The sequence below is a fragment of the Protopterus annectens genome, chromosome 13.part0 (assembly GCF_019279795.1).
Source record: "Protopterus annectens isolate FY-2018-M chromosome 13.part0, PAN1.0, whole genome shotgun sequence".
Lineage (NCBI taxonomy): Eukaryota > Metazoa > Chordata > Ceratodontiformes > Protopteridae > Protopterus > Protopterus annectens.
The window spans coordinates 686,650,946-686,669,274 of record NC_056747.1 but is presented as its reverse complement, the minus strand read 5'-3'; the positions used below and the strand labels follow the sequence as shown (position 1 = coordinate 686,669,274).

The following is an 18,329-nucleotide window of genomic DNA, read 5'->3' as shown; positions in this document are numbered from 1 at the left end:
TTTCAGGGCTGAGACCACTCCACCAGGGACAGAGAAGCTTCCTCCTATCCAAGTACAATACAAAAATGACTAAAAATGATAAAAATAAGTGCAAAAACTGTAAAATGCAGAAAGGCAATGCAATTTAAACTTTTAAAAGCATAGAGCAGTTTGAAACTCACTTTTTAGGTGGGAAAAGGCAGTCAGAGCAAAAACAAATAGAAAAAAATACTTTGATCAGGAAAAAGTCTCTCTTGGGTCTCTCTGTTGCCTGTATCACTCTGCAGGACACCACGAGGAGCTGTGCTGAGTTGTACACTGGCGCAAATCTGGGATTTAAAGCAGGGAAACTGAAAGAGATAGGAACTGACCCAAAACGGCCAATAAGCTACTAGTTTCAGGGCTGAGACCACTCCTCCAGGGACAGATAGGCTGCTCAAAGCTCCCCACTCTCACTGGTGAACAGAGAAGGTTCCTCCTATCCAAGTAAGGATATGGGCAACACAGGAAACTATACCACAGTCTGGAATTCAGCAAAGCCTGAAATCTGGACTAATCTAGTTCAGCAAAGGTGGGAAAAGAGAATATTTTTTTTTTTTCAGAGAACAGCAGAAAAACACACAGAAAAGACTGTAAATGCTATAAACAGGCTAGCGCACTTTAGTGTGTAGCCTACAACAGTTATACAATACAAAAATGACTAAAAATGATACAAACAAGTGCAAAAACTGTAAAATGCAGAAAAGCAATGCAATTTAAACTTTTAAAAGCACAGAGCAGTTTGAAACTTGCTTTTTAGGCGAGAAAAGGCCGTCGGAGCAAAGACAAACAGAAATAAATACTTAGATCAGGAAAAAGTCTCTCTTGGGTCTCTCTGTTGCCTGTATCACTCTGCAGGACACCACAAGGAGCTGTGCTGAGTTGTATACTGGCGCAAAACCGCGCAAATGTGAGTTTTAAAACAGGGAAACTGAAAGAGATAGGAATTGACCCAAAACGGCCAATAAGCTACTAGTTTCAGGGCTGAGACCACTCCTCCAGGGACAGATAGGCTGCTCAAAGCTCCCCACTCTCACTGGTGAACAGAGAAGCTTCCTCCTATCCAAGTAAGGATATGGGCAACACAAGAAACTATACCACAGTCCAGAATTCAGCAAAGCCTGAAATATGGACTAATCTAGTTCAGCAAAGGTGGGAAAAGAGAATATTTTTTTTTTTCAGGGAACAGCAGAAAAACACACAGAAAACACTGTAAATGCTATAAACAGGCTGGCACACTTTAATGTGTAGCCTACAACAGTTATACAATACAAAAATGACTAAAAATGATAAAAACAAGTGAAAAACTGTAAAATGCAGAAAGACAAAGCAATTTAAACTTTTAAAAGCACAGAGCAGTTTGAAACTCGCTTTTAAGGCAGGAAAAGGCAGTCGGAGCAAAAACAAACAGAAAAAAATACTTAGATCAGGAAAACGTCTCTCTTGGGTCTCTCTGTTGCCTGTATCACTGTGCAGGACACCACGAGGAGCTGTGCTGAGTTGTATCTGCGCAAATCTGCGCACTACGAATTAAATGATGCACATGTTAAAAACACTGAGGAAGCAGCTATTCTGACAGCATGATGGACTAAAACTGAGCTATGTTTAATTATTAAAAAAAGTGAGCATCTTAAGAAAAAAAAAAAAGAGCATCATTGAAAATACAGGGCTGGGTACTGAGCAGACATATCATCTGCATTTCCATTTTGTCTGGTAATCAACTGTCATCCCTAAACTGACAGTTTAAGTGAAAATCTAATCAGACTTACTAAAATACCTTGATCTCTGTAAATTCCTCACTCACTTATGAAGTACAGTTTACCTTTTTTGAATTTTTTTACCCTGCAGGTTCTGGGGAAAAAGTCTTCTCTTTTAAGAGCAGAATGGGTTAGAGCCCTCAGTGTTCACAAATCATCTGCTATAGGGAATTTAGTTATTCTTTCTTTACTGCTCTACAAACACACGGTGATGGACCATTCTGTCAAGATAGCATTTTCAGATGTGTTTAATAATGGCTTTGCTTATTGAATGCTATAATCCAAAGTTTAAGAAATAGAAATCTGCATACCTACAGCTACACTATACCTCATTTTAACTTTACTGTGGTAGGAAAGAGCACAGACCAACAGCAAATCAAGGGTTCCTATAGCAATACTTGCAGCATTTGGCCCTCAGCCAGTCACCTGTCTTTACTCTCAACACTCATTTCCCATCTTAACACACCATCAGCTTTCCTTCACTCCAATACACCCAGGCTCAGTTAAAAGTGAAATTTAATTTCTCCCAAAATTACTCTGAGAGGAACTGAACCAAGAGGTTCAAACAAACCCTTAGGCTTCCTGCAATAAATGTTACAGAAATAAGGACACTTGCAGAAGGTCATATAACAAAATGTTCACTTGGCCCATATCTACTGCAATTCATGCATGTGCTGTGTTGCTCATTTTCCTCCCTGTCTTTTCTCTAACCAATCTTCAACAGATGGTAGGTAGCGTGCCTTCCTCTTCAGCTTTTAGAGACACTTAGATTTGTGTGCCATACTTTACCCACCTTGAGGGTGGTATGTGGTGTATTTAACAGGTGAAATATTTGGTGTGTTCAATGTTTAGTAATGCTGTATTTCATGTATATACAAATTGTAGCCATTATGCTTTGCAAAACATTTACTTTATTACAAAATGACAAATATTGTTTCTTAAACAGCAGACCATCAGTAATTCAATTATTCCAAGGATAAAAAAACACACACTTGCAGCCCAACATGGTGGCAGAGATAAGATATTACATTTACTGTTCCAACTAAATAAAGCACAACTACCACTGTCTGTCACTAACATCATATGGGCCTTACTACTACCACTGTCTGTCACTAACATTATGTGGGCCTTACTAATACCACTGTCTGTCACTAACATTATGTGGGCCTTACTACTACCACTGTCTGTCACTAATATCATATGGGCCTTACGACTACCACTGTCTGTCACTAACATCATATGGGTCTTACTACTACCACTGTCTGTCACTAACATTATGTGGGCCTTACTACTACCACTGTCTGTCACTAATATCATATGGGCCTTACTACTACCACTGTCTGTCACTAACATCATATGGGTCTTACTACTACCACTGTCTGTCACTAACATCATATGGACCTTACTACTACCACTGTCTGTCACTAACATCATATGGGTCTTACTACCAGGAAGAAAAGAATAATGTCAGCAATGCACTTCTAAAGCATTACACTCATTACTTCTCCAAATGTTAAGCTGCCAGACAATTACACCCACAGTGCCTATTAATAACACACTACTTGTTATATAACTATGAAGAAAAAATGTTACATTTAGCACCAAGAAAACAAAGACAACACAAGTGAAATGCAAGCAGCAGTCAACATCTCAGTTTTACTCACTGCCAGCAACGCTGACTAGGCTGTCTCAGCTCCTAGTGGACATGTTTACACACTACTTTTTCACTGTAAGTATCCATATGACTACATTAATGACCCCACTGAAAATATGTGTTGTTTCAGTTGTGTACATTACCCCAGTTTTGGAGGCAAAGTGAGTTTAGTACTTTAGCACAGAGGATAAGGGTTGTGAGCAAATGATGAACATTATCTGGTTGCCCTGGGTTTGATTCTCTTCATCTCCCTTGGCCTATGTAACATATCAAGACATACAGCCAGACAGTGCTTTCAGATCCGCCTTGAAAAGAGACACTTGAGCAAGGTGGATTATCTTGTTAATAAATAAGTAAAATAAAAGTATAGCATCTTATAATACAAGTCCAGCACCTTTAGATGCACCTATAGATCATCCAGCTGCTTTCTCTATATCCTTATAAATGTTTGTTTGTTTTATTTTAATTAATTGATTAAACATTCCGCACGTAACTTGACTGATAACCCTTTTCGGAGATGTCCCTAGAGATAATACAACAACTGGAAATAGAGACTTTATACAAGAAGAAATACAGCAAGTATGATAAACATTTACAAACCATGTTCCATAACATTACATGTCATTTGTTATACTTGCTAATACACTTCTAGGTTAAAAAAAGGGGGGGGGGGTGAGTAACAGTATACTCAAGAGGTGGGAGAAGGGGAAACTGTCCAGTACCAATAAAACAATTCCACTCAAAGAATTCAAACAGACAATTTCATAAAAATGGCGTCCAAGACAAAGATGTAGTAGGAAGACTTCTAATACTAGGATGACACTGGAAGATCAGAAGCTGGGGGTTCTGTTCTCATCTTAGAAGCTTGGATTCATTTTCCGTTGCTGTCACAGCAGTGAAGCATGGGGTTGCTCCTGAGTGTGCCATCCTTTGGCTGCAATGTTAAATCGCGGCACCATCTGCCTGAGTTGGTGGTAGCTCAAGAGGATGTAAAAGATCCCACAACACCTTTCTAAAACAGAAGTGGAATTTCCTGGGTGCTCTGTCCAAATTTTCTCTAGTCAGTATGAATACCATCTTTTATCTCCCCTAAAAAAAGGTACCACTGGTCTAGTGGGACTAACCCTGTTGACAAAGGACTAACTGATGGACTTAACCGATGTGCTCTTAATATTTAGTTATGTGTTGTAGTAGTTAGTTTATGAGTAAGATGGCATGAAAGCTAAATGGAGTACAGACAATTATTGAAAAAAGAAAAGAAAACAAACAAACAAATCTTTCAGTAACAAAAAAGGTATTAGAGAGTCAACACACCTGACACACTCCTGATGCTCCACTGCCTTTTTCTACTTCAGTGCATTTAGATGAACCATGTAGATGCAGCCACTACTGCTCCTGTGTCAGTCTGTTGTGTATGACCCCAATGGAGAGGGACACTCAGTGATCCACTTCTACAATATGCCCTCGGATACATACACATGTCGAGTCCAAAGCAAAAATCTTACGAGCTAAATACAAAGGAAATTCGGCAGATTACCCCCTTCAGCAGATTACCTCATTCCTCATCCTTCTGCAAATGCACCAGCTATAGGTTTTTAGAATCACCAGCCATTCTCTTTCAAAAAAACAAAAACAAACTGTACACACTGTTGCAGCATGTCACTCTGCATAGTGGAACAGACTGATAAATAATTCAGTTCCACTTCCACTTCTGATGAATGGCAACATCTGTGGACAGTGTGATGACAGAGCTACAGATATCTCACCAGACCTGACTGACAAGATACCTGTAACTCTTTCATCACACTGTCCACTCCTTACCTCATTTTTCTCCCACTCCTCAGTGTTATTACTACTCAAAAAAAAAAAATAAATATATATATATATATATATATATATATATATAGAGAGAGAGAGAGAGAGAGGAAATCTCATTTGTTCATAACTATTATTTAATATGTACACAGTACTCATTTTATTTTTCTCACGGTGATCTTCACTGAAATGCTTGTGTCTTTTTCTTTTTGAACCTGCATCTACTAGAAAACTGTATTGAATACTACTTTGTATAGACTAAGCCAGGGAACCTTGTTGGCTAGGCTTACGTAGGCCTTCGGGCCGATAGCCTAGTACCTACCTATGAACTAGATGATGTGTATTCTGTATGTTACTATATGTATACTATTGTGCTAATTATTGCAATTTGCTTATGTTTCTGTGGAACTTTTCTCCCTGGGCATCCGCTGAAAATGGGCTTCTGGCCCACTCAGGCTTTCCCAGTAAACAAATGTAAACAAATAAATAAATCTGCACACAGTCAGTACAGTTCAGAAAACCTTGTGCTTATCGAGCAAGTGTAGTTGCACAGCCAAATGGTCACCAGTAATCCAGAAACTTGGGAGGTGAACAGCATTCTAAACTTGTGATTAATAACAAGCTCTTTTGACCAAGGGAGCACCCTATATTCTAGGAGAACATTACAAAAGATGCAAGCCAGTGATGAGTTGCAAAATTATAAAGCAATAACACCAAAGCTCTCAGATCACTGCATCTAAATCTTTGACAAAGCACAAATTAAGTAGCTGTTACTTCCAACCAAGAAGTCAGCATCTTTATTTTTTATTTGATTTAATACACACTGGCTAGCCATTCACTGAGAACTCCACCCAATCTATTGCACTGTACTTGACTTTACAGTGATACTGCTGCAGAAAAGATGAAGCTTAGCAAGGGAGGGCCATATTAAACCCAAAGCAGCACACACTGATGTCACTGTGACTTCTGGACAGCACACCCTGATATCACTGTGACTTCTGGGCAGCACACCCTGATATCACTGACTTCTGGTGGCTGGGAGTAACATGGGGATTGATGAGGAAAGGAAAGAACACATTAAGTCCCTATGTAAATTAGTATGAATCACCAAGCTATTTAAGTAAAGACTTGTGCGAGCTCCATTTTGAGTCCTTTTATGACTTACACTGTAATTCAGCACTTTTACTGGAAGCCACTGAAGCATCTGCCTTTTTTTTTACTGCAGCCCTAAATCCATATTATGTGTGCCACTTTCCTCAACACAGTCCACTTTTCTAGTCATCTCATCCTAAGCCTCCATTACAGGATGTGATAGAAAAGTCCAAGAACTCAAAATATAATAATAAAAATACTGTTACAGATACAAGAAGACAGGAACTATGATGAGATTTAAATTTTAGAACTGCCACAGGTAGGTACCTGGGTATAAAGATCATGACTCTAGGTAACTTCACAATTAATAATAACTAACGCAATGTATAACTCCACCTCTCAGAGGCAACACCTCCTTATCAGGCTCTTAATCAAACACAATTAATTTGCCAACCTGTTTAAAATATTTATATTTATGTTGCACATACCAGAATATATTTATCAGCAGTGCTGGGCTGTTCTGTATGCATGGTGTGATACGGTACTGTTCTGCAGTACTGCTGACAGCAAAGGGTACATTTTGAATACAAAATGGAACAGCATTTATATTTCAGTATAACCTGCAAACGTTTTTTTTGTTTTCACCAGTCATTTATACCAGGAAGATAAAGGGTAATGACTGGGGTGTGGTGAAGTCTTTATGCCAAATACATTAAACAACAAAAAAGTAATGTTTTCCTAGTGTTGCATTCCACTGCAATGAAATGTCTGAAAGATATACTAAGCATATCACATAATTGGAAATGAAGCTCAGGACTGGATTTTCAGGGTATATACTTACGCATCAATATCCTGGAACAGTTTCAGTTTATCAGGGAATATTTCGGACAGCAGAACCTTCACAAACTTGAGGCCGAGAGCTTGCAGCTTGGATTCCAAATGCTACAAAAATACAGATACTACTGATCAGATGGTTATCCAGACACCCCCTCCTTACAAATATAGCTAACATTTACATGAGGAAATGCATATTGTAATTGCAAATTAGAACTCTGCCAAGGGGCAATCAACAGGCATATTCAGCTCTGCTGTGGGGTTGAGGAGATTTGTATTTTATAAATCACAGCATTCATCTTAGTCAGCCAAAGCCTCTAATTTCTAAACATTCTTATATGTCTTATTACTTTTGATTATTCTAATTTATTGAAGAATTGTGATGGGAAGGAACTGGATGGAGAATTAGTCACTGTTAAGCATGTGAATCGTAAATGTTTAAAGAAATAATGAAAATATGAATAATGTAACAGATGCTATACATCACCAAGTGGAATAAACTGAAACAGAACAAGAATCTCTGCAAACTGGTCACAATGCATTTTACTATGAAAGCATCTGTCATTAAAATATCAAAAAATACACCACAGCACTGAGTACATGGAATAAAGTGACTTTTAGCTGTACTTCTGCTAACAGTATTCAGTTCATAGCCACAATCTGGCAGTCTTTCTCTGTGATGCCAGTTCAAACTTGCCTTTTATTCCCCACCCAGTGTCAGCCATTAACATATCATCTACCCATACAGTAAGACCTAACTGCCGAAAAAGGAATCCAAATTGAGGAAGCCATTTTGGCCATAAGAATTTTAAATTTAGCTGATTAATTTGTTATCTAAGTGACAGAACTGGTATGTCAAAGACTTTTTTCAGCCATGACCCAACTTAAAAAAGGAATGGCAAATGTTAACTTAAATGAACAACTTAAAGTAGGCAAATCAATTAGCATGTTTTGTAGTGATGCAAAAGAAATTACAGTACCCACACAAAGACGATGCAGACATGGTAAGAATGTGCAAATTACACAAAAACAGTAAGCAGAGGTCTGGACTGACCTCCATTCCCTGGAGCAGTGAAACAGAGCTCATAAACACTGAGCTGTCATGCTACCTGCATAAGCATTCACGAATAATAAAATAACTAACGCTTTAAATTAGTAGCTCCTACTTCAAACTCCACTGTTTTAAATGTTCTAAGGAGAGCAAACTCGTATACCATAAATAAAGACTCAAGAAAACACCAATAAAGAGCACATCTGTAAGTGAGAAAGATGATGCTATTACAGTAAAATAATGCATGGACATTCAAATCGTAGATTAAGATCTAAAAACCAACCAAACCTGCTAGCAGCAGTATCTCTGGGGGACTAAGCACTCAACCCCAATGGTAACTCACAAAACCACAAAAGGTTAGAACACAGACTGACCAGCTAACTGAATCACTCTGCAAGAACAAATATCCTTTTAACCACTGTGTGTGTGTGTGTGTGTGTGTGTGTGTGTGTGTGTGTGTGTGTGTGTGTGTGTGTGTGTGTGTAACACCCTTACCTACCCAAATCATAGCTAAGTACTAGGGTAGCCTAGCTAATTTCCCTTAAAGGTGAGCATCAGAGCCTGTATCTTGTATGTCTGAGGTAAACACCTTAACCATTATGCCAACTCCCAATCATAAAGCAACATTATAAGGGTGCACATTACTGTGATGTACTGAAGGCTGCTAAAGTTACTTTCACTACAAGCTCACTAGTGAAACTGAAACTGAACATAATGTCTTTTATAACACACATTTCAACAAAAATCTGGAACCAGTTAAGGACTTATGTCCTTGCTGAGGGTTGATTTAAAGGAATAAGTCCTTTACCTCAAAGTGCAGCAGAAGTCCTTTTACCTCAAAGTGCAGCAATCTAGGAGATGAACCATGGAGGGCTACAACACTCTGTGAGGTGAGGGGAGGGGCTGGTCAAAAAGGCCCAGAATTTGACAATTTACGTGAAAGCAGTCTTGCTGTTGGCAAGGCTAATTTTACAAGATGTATTTTTCATATTTTCCCCATTCAGGACCACTGGTTGACTGAATTTGTCTGCTACAGTGTAATTTTTCATAGTTGCAATATAAGATCAGAATGGTGCATCCATCATATGTCTACCTAATAAACGGATGTTATGGATAAGGAATCATTAACTTATGCATCAGACGATGTTTTTTTTTCTACACATTTCAATATATTATTTTAGCAACAGAATACAATTCAGATAACAAACACCATGGAGGGCATTCATAAAATCCAACTAAGCTGGAAGATCTTTTCATAAAAACTGCCTATGGGAAGGCATTTAAGAACAGAAATAGCACAACTCAGTGTTTGTGAAAAATGTGATGGGGACTCCACACAATATGTGAATGGAACTCACGTGTATATCTGATCAGAAGCATGAACCACAGTTCTGGCTCTCCTACACTGCTTCACTGGAACCACCATCTCCGAAACGTAAAAAGGACACTATTTAAAACTAAGAATGGAATGATTCTTAGCTGATGAAGTGATGATCACCCAAACATTGCTTGTCTAATTCTTGCAAGCCACAACTCTTGCTTCTTTGCTTTGCACCAAAGTCAGTCCATATAATGTTGACTACGGCATCCCTAATGTGATTATCACATATCTTTCATTATTTTCATATCTGATCAGGAGATAGACAATTTGCAACACAGCCGCTCACTAAACTGTATAGAATTAATTTAGCCAGTATTGCTGAGGTGGCTGACTGTACAGCAAGAAAAAGAGAAGACACATTGACATAAAAACTAACATATCAATGTGCTCCCCTGAGGTGCAGAAATCTTAATTATACACATTTTTATGCTTTGAGTATGAATAAGTGCAACACATTAATTCAGTAACAAATAGTGGTCATGTAAATGAGACAAAATACTTAAAAAGACTCTCAAGTGAGATACTCTAAATACAAAATGTTTGAACATTATGCTATAAAAAAGGGCCACAACTTGGAGCATCACAGTTCTATTGCATTGACAGGAAGCAGGGAAAGCTGAAATGTGTCCATAAAGGATCATCCCACTGTCCTGAGTAGTTGAATAAAGGAAGTAAATAAGTTTTTGATTTATCTTTTTTTCACAAATAAAATGGTATAAGGTGATTCTCCATGATCACCTTTTTCTTTAAATCATGTAAAATCAGTTTCAACAGCCGCTCTGTACTTTTCGTTTGTAAAAGCAGTGCATTGTTTAAATCAAGAACACACTTCTTAAGCATCAAGTCTGTAGCAGTTGTTTGTTAATACTTCAGGTAGTACTTGTGAAAGCAATGTTATTTTATTTTCTGTCAGCTGCTAAATGTATGCTGTTCCATTAAGATCATGAATTGCAAATAATGTTTCTACTAAGCTTCTTAAAATCAACTTCAAACTGTTTGCTAGTGTTTCTGGTAGTGTTTGTTAAAGAATGTAATTAACTGTTTTAGAAAAAGCAAATGCTGTATATTTTTTTTCTGCAATCTTTTTGATCAAATCACATACAATCAGTTTAATTTACTTGCTTGCACTTCTGACATGCTTTGCAATGTAATTTGCTGTTTATTGCTTCTTCTTGTTCACTTTTAATAGTTGCATTTGATTTCCTTACAACCGTGAAATGCAATGGAAGAATATCTCAACTTAGTTCATGTAAATTCAGCTCTCTACTAGTTATTAGGACACTGCTTTTTATAGGAAGCTTTGTTGTTAACCAAAAGAAAGATGTTGAGTATTACCTACCTATAATAATGTTAAATAGTGTTTTTTGCTTTCATATAGATCTGTGGTGGTACAGCGGTAGCGTTGTTACCTCACAGCAAGAGGTTCTCCTGTTCGATTCTCGGCTGGAGTGCCTTCTGTTTGGAGTCTGCATGTCCTCCCCATGGTCGAGTGGCCTCCGTAAGACATGCGTGAATGGGCGTGCCTTCGCTGAAGGTTGGGCGTCAGGCTGGCAACTCGGCACCATAAAAATCGACTGCCAATCATTAGCGGACCGGAGTTCCGCTGTGGTAACCCCTAACTAGGAAAAAGCCAAAAAGACAAACATGTTTGTGAACTGCATAGCAAGAATATTTCACTTCATTTTGGGTAAAACTGGTTTTAAGTGCTTTTCAGCACTTCAAACAGTGGTTATAAAAGCAAAATTGTTGACCTTTTTCCCCCCTCAAGAGCAAACTGCTATATACTGCTTCACTATGATTATTCTTTTTCTTTGAAATATGCAAAATCGGTTTCAGTTGTTTATTACGGTTTGTTAAGGCAATGTTTTTATGAAGACCAAAATGCAGTAAGTCCACCTCTGTTGCATAATGGGATAAAGCCCTGACTATGACCCAGATAATGCAAGTTTGAGGAGTGAATTAAGTGCAAGTAGACTGGGGCAGGGTATAGTGGAAGTAAGAGTCTCATACTGAGTGCCCATCCTGGTAGGAAAAAAATGGTGGTCCCAGTCAGCCATATTACTCCTTGTGCAAGCACAGGTTTGCATGACAATAGCCACAAGACTGAAGTACGTGAGCTTAGCATTCCAAACCAAAGACAGTAGCCCTTGTAGGCATGTGCTTGTGTGGACGCGCTCACATGCAAAGGGAAGGTATATAACTCCACTGATGGCTGCTTCTATGACAAGTCCAGAGGGATGATGATTGACAGGTAATGGAGAGAGCATAAAAATTCCAAAATACTGTATATGGATCATTTTTGCCCATATATCTTTAACTACTAATACTCCAGCACTTTTCCATTGCAAGCCAACTTTTGGCACTGACACAGGATTGATTTCTTTTTACTCTGATTTGATAATGGTCTTACTGTAAAGATGACATAAACAAAGGCATAGCTATTAAACTCATGACATTAAAGCATGTTGATAATGGATTGTAGAAACAGAGATTAACCAAACCGCTGAGGCGCATCACAAAGCGGCTTCAGTGCTCACACATGCTGCTTACTTTAGTGCACGAGTTAAACCTGATAATAAAGTGGTAATCAATCATGCATTATTAGTCCATAAACCTGAACAACAAAAGTAAAGTTAAACCAGGCAGAGAAGCAAAACTCAATTAAAATATAGAGTTTTCAATTTAGTTTAAGGCAATTTAGGAGGGAACTTGTGGATCATATTATTTATGTTGGGACTGGAGGAACATCTTTAGTGCTGGCTGATTTTTTCAGTCCCATAAGTAAGCCTCCACACTCAGCCTTAATTAAAAAAGGGGCAGACCAGTGGCACTAATGCTTACTTTAACTGGGCCACACTTATGACCACTCATCAGCTACTATGACATCTTAATACTCATCAGCCACTGTGACTTCTTAATACACGTGAGACCTGTGCTACTCTACTTCTATTCCTGCACTGTAATAACTAAGATGGAGCAGATCTGTATTAGTGGCCTTGTTCTTTCTTTCTTGTTCTGTACAGAGAAAATGTTCCCTTTCACTTTTCTCTGCAAGTATCATTGAATACACCCTTGTTCTGTACTTTAACAAACTGTCAATCTTGAGATCTGCAAGAAAAAATTCTTGCATGATGTGTTTGTCTTGGAGGCAAACATACATCCAGGCATGGAGGTAAACATAAATCCAGACCTTTTAATCAGTTTGTTAAGAACAGATGGGATGGCTAGACACACAAAGAATTTGCTAAATCTGATCATAATAGAACAAAAAGTGATTGCCACACACTGGAAAATCAAATGGGTACCCCATCACACTTAAGGCTCAAGAAGAACGTACACTTACATTTTCCAAGCCAGAGGTGTACTGCATTGCTTTTTCAGCTTTCCCCACTGCTGTGTGACAACAGATTTGGTACGTGAAGGGAGTGAGGGGGGAGCAAGCCCCTCAAATGGGGAGTACAGGGGAGGCTTACTCCTCTCATCCACACACATAAAAGATTTTGAGTTTAGACATTTTCAATTTACACTTTTCTATACAGAAAACCCGCGGTGGTGGTGCTGCGGTAGCGTTGTCGTCTCACAGTAAGATGCTGTCCGGTTCGATTCTCAGTTAGAGCGTCTTCTGCGTGGAGACATGCGTGAATGGGCGTACCTTTGTTGAAGGTTGTGCATCAGGGCTGGTAACTCGGCATGTAAAAATCACCTACCAATCATTAGCGGACCGGAGTTCCGCCGTGGTGACCCCTAACTGTGAGAAGCCGAAAGACACAACAACTTTTCTATACAGAAAAAACAATGACATGCAAGTCATTTTTGGATATCTTGAATGAAAATACATGAAGTGTTACAAACACATTAAATTAATATTCTGAAAGCCAACCAGCTGCACTGGAAGCTGACAATAATAATTTTCTTTTTCATGAACCGAATTTTAAGTCTATGGAAGCTGCAAACTCAAAACAAGACCAAGACAGCATTCTGCTGCAAGGATGAGATACAGATTGGGTCAAATGCCCTTTACTGGAGGCTTAAAGCACAGGATCATTTATTAAAGCCTTCAGTTTTTTTGATACAAAAAAAGGAATGACAGAGCAGATGTGTAAAACTGCCACAAAAGTGAAAGCAGTGAAGAAGGTTATCTAGCAAGTGAAAAGCAGGAGAAAGAAAGGACAGTATACAGTGCCACTGAAAAAAAAAGTCTTTGTTCTGTAAGTTTCTTATGGATACACACACACCTTATCTTCTAAGAACATTTCAAAACTTACTCAGAATTGTGTCATCTAATGCCAACCATTTAAAAACAATTGAGATGATATAGTGTGATGTCTAAGTGAAGCATCTGGTCATACTAATGGGCAAGCACAACTGGGATGGATTCTTGCAACAGATATGAGAAAAAAAGAATGAAACCTCAAAAACAAAATGGCACTATTACATTCAGATCAATGGTGTTTATTCGCCACTGGCAAAGACATTCTTTACAAAAAAAACAAAAAACACGGAGATGATCCTGGATTTCATCACAGTCAAATGAAACAGCATCAGTTTTTCACACTTGAAAGCAGCATAATGAGAATTTTGTTGACTGGGCATCAGTCATGTGAAGAGATCTTGACTTGGAGGATCGATTCCAAAGTGATTTATATAAAAGAGCACTGTTAATTGTTATTTGTGAAGTACAGAGATATTCACAAACCTAAAAGGAAGATGTGAATTCCTATGTAAAATATGGACCGATTGAATGTTAGAAGAGCTAGTTTGTGTGTCTGTTTCCTCCATATTTAATTAGAAATACTGTTCCAATTACCTTTGACTACTTGAACATAAAGGTGAACATCTTTCCCATTTCAGAAGTATCTGCCGTAAGACACTGTGCAAGAGTTTACGGGGCAAAAGTTTAACCTTGGCTGATATTGTGTGTCATTGGTCACAATGAAAATTTTTATCCCTTATGTATACATGAAGTGACTGCTACTTTTTGGTGCAAAAAAATCACAAATATGTATCCATAAAGTCTTCAAAAGCCAGCCGGTCTTTCTCGTTAAAAAAAAAAAAAAAAACATGGCAAGTAGAACTCTCTGAATTAAGGTGGACATTGCTCTGAAGATTTTTAGGTAATACCTTGCTAAGTTTGAATAAAAAGACAGAAGTGGTATCAGGCATCTGACTACATCCTAGACTTCCTACAAAAAGAAAAACACTTCTGAAGACTGGAGTCAATGAATCCTTATGAACTAAATGGATTTTTAGCCTGGCAAAATTCTAATTTGGATTTACAAGATTTAATGTCTGTAGAGGATGAAAGCCACCCAAGATTACATGCAAACGTTAATCATTTACTGGCATTAGCAAGATTTTTTTTTCTGAGGAAGTTCTTTATTAAATGAACGAAAGCGCTTGACCTACTTTTTGTCTTTTGAGCTTTATTTACTTATTGTTGTCAGCTGATGTAGAACTGGAAGGGTGTTTTTAGTTTTCAGTCAGTTTTATTGTTCTAACACAGGAAAATTGTTAAATCCTGGAAAATATAAATTTGAGGCAGAATGGCACTAGGCTGGGATTATCCATTGTGAAGTAATTTTTGATATTACTTTTTAAGAGATGAAGTGCCCCTTTTTTCTGCCACCTAAAATATTGTTTCAAGTTTGAAATGACTTTCCAAGTGCTATGTACTGTGTGGTAGAGGCACCAAGTCGTTATAATTTTTCTTAAGGAGAGTCTATATGAGCAGCATGGAAATTCTCAAAGAATAAGAGTGAGGACTGAATAAGTTCTCATTCTTTAAGAAGATTCCTTAAAAATATGGGAGTTGTAACAGAGTTAATAAGTATCTTAATCTTAAGAAGCAAATAAAGATGGATATTTGTTCTCCTCCTCCCCCCTGACATTTTTTTTCTGGTGACTAAGCAACTGATGCCATTGATGAGGTATCATCAGCTAATTTACAGTCCACGAAAGGGAGTCACACCTGTGATTACAAGAATAGTAAGAGTGGTTTATTCTTGGAGGCCTTCTACTATAGGGGTAGGCACAGTGGGGAAAAAGTGATGTAGCTGGGTTCGAGGATTATGGCAGTGAGTTGGTAGCCTTCACTGGGCCTGTTGCAAGCTGATGTGAGGACACTTCAGATTGATTCATCAGCCTCTTTAAGGAATCAGTCAGTCAAAGCCAAGACATGGCTTCAACGATGAAGATTTCAACCTTGAAGCGGCCTTATTACATCTGTCTGAATATGGTAGAGTGAGACAGTTTATGTTCAACTGAATCAATGTTGGCTTTTTTAAGGCAACGAAGAGGGAAGTTGTAAAACATTTTAATGATGTACCAAAAGAAAATGAGTCAGAAATACTTATTTGTCCCTTACCCCCTCTTGTTTTCTTTTAGGGTAGTAAATTCCCTTTCTTCCAGACTTCCCTGAACCCTTTCATTCTCTTTCAGCAACTTTTATGTTTTTTTTGAGTTCTTTTTGATAAAGAATGGTTCTCTTTTCCATTTTCTATGTATGACAGTCTCCTTAACAATAATAATTACTTTGTAATGTTGTCAGACAAAGGCAAAATAATTACTTTGTGACCTGCTGGTGCAACATGTCTTCCACAATCACAAAAGTGTTTTATCAAGCAAAAATAGAAACATTATGTCCTCTAACCTATTAAGTAGGCAAAAAATCAGTGACACGCAAGACATATTGAAGGTTTTACATGAAATTAATCACTTATTCAAACTCAGATCAGCATTTAATTTTTATTTCCATTTATTAACTATGAAGTTCTAACTGGATACCACCCATATTTATTGGAGGTTCAGGAAGAAAAGCTCCAAGATATGCAAGATACAGGTGCATCATATTTAATACTTACGTAACAATAAGGAGAAATTCACAGTAACCAAAATACTGATTCTGACATTGAAAGACTGGAAGATTAGAGGAAAATATAATCTACAATGTATTAGAAGCATTCATAAATGAGCAGGCACTGGACATGTCTATCAGTTTCAGAATTTCCTGTAAAATGGAATGCTGCAGACCACAACAAAAGATTTCCTGTTTGGAAGTCTCCAAAGGATCTACTCTAAGACCCCACCTATTTACATTTTTTATCAACTGTCACTAAGTTTTACCTCAGTTCAGTGTGCATACACCTCTAGTAAACACAAAGAATCCAACGTCATGCTTCTTGGAATACATGCAACACTGAAATCAGCCTACAAAATGCTGGATAATCTATGGCCTGATGTCTCAAATACAGCATCACAGCCTTTATATTTCCAAGTCTCAGGTTAAAAAACACCCTATGTGGATGTGTCATGTGTAGCCTACTGCAAATGACAAAATTCATACAATCCAAAGTATGTGAGGATAACGTTAGAGGTCATGATGTTCTATTTGAGATAAGATGCTTTCATGGTTAGTAAGCAAATCTACCATGAATTAAGACTCAACTGTTTCCAAGTGGGCTAGGCTGGATTAGTGTAACTTATGCCCCCACCTCCAACACACACACAATAAATAAATACATACATAAACAAAAACATTACCACCACCATGTCTTCCTCAAAAGATTTAACTGGCTTATAGTTAAAATGAAAGTTGTCAAGGCCCTGAAAATGTCCTGCACAGATCATTGTCTGATACTTGGCCTCCTTTGGGAAGATCTTGACTAAAACTGTGGTGAGTATGCATTTCTTCCTTCCTTCCTTCTCACACTGGAATTGCTCATCTGGATGTTCCAAAAACAAAAACTAGTTTGTGGAAAACATCTTTCTCCTTCCAGACACTTAACCTCTTTTGGGTGGATGGAGGAAACTGCCATTTAGATAAGCTATCAAAGGATTTTTTAATGACTAAGCAAGTGTACTATACTTATCAATACGATTTTCACAAGGAAGAACTTATTTAATTTTCCAGTGCCGCAGCTCTCCAGGAGTTCATAGTATCATTTAAAGGACAACCGCACTCACAGACTCAAAAAAAACATGTTAATTTCTTCATGGTTTGGTGTTTCCTACATTTTAACACCACTCTGGGACTATTTAGAGCTTTTTAGATATTTTTCTATGCAATTTCTGACTCTGACCACATGGGGTCTGGCATCTTGAAATAATTGTGACTGTTTAGTCTGCCTCTAGGTATCCCAAAATGCATTGTTTGTCTCCAAAAAATTGCATCAGATCTGCCACATTTTCCCTAAAGCTCCCGTCAATCCACTGATTTTACAGGCATTTACTGCTGTGTTATAGTCACCTACTTTTGGTTAAAATGTTATACTTTTTTAATGACTACTTCAAACACAAGCAGTACAAATGCTACAGAACAGAAGAGAAAAGTGCATTTTATTGCTCTTTCTTCTTAGGAGTGCTACCTTGATTTCTTTTGTGAAGGCTGAAATCTAGTTCTTCAAGGTATCTCCCCTCCCCCTTCACACCTACCTCCCCTAACTGTCAAAGAGCTAAGGGTAATTTGACCCATTATCTGCATGTGATTGACAGCTCACAGCAGGTGACCAGACTAATACACTGTTTTCTTGTCAGCCTTTCCTTCCTTACAGTGGGAGATTATTTTTGTTGCACTCCAAAGCACTGGGAATAATCACTGTTTTGCAAAGCATCAAGCTCACACTTATTTTTCCTTCCTGTTTGTTAAATAGCTAACAAATGATGCACTATAAACATGAAATATTTCACATACTTGCATGACAGCACCCACATGCTTTTTTAAGTGGTAAT

The 18,329-nt window shown here is 37.9% G+C and overlaps 1 protein-coding gene across 1 annotated transcript in view; it reads right to left on the bottom strand.

The window, feature by feature from the left end:
* The window catches only part of LOC122787586 (2-(3-amino-3-carboxypropyl)histidine synthase subunit 1-like), a 2,760,216-nt gene that overhangs the window by 509,170 nt on the left and 2,232,717 nt on the right, over nucleotides 1-18,329 (bottom strand). Inside the window, exon 6 of the mRNA XM_044054371.1 lies at nucleotides 7,178-7,278. Within this exon, the coding sequence (XP_043910306.1) occupies nucleotides 7,178-7,278 (101 nt within the window). The remainder of the gene's footprint in view (nucleotides 1-7,177; nucleotides 7,279-18,329) is intronic.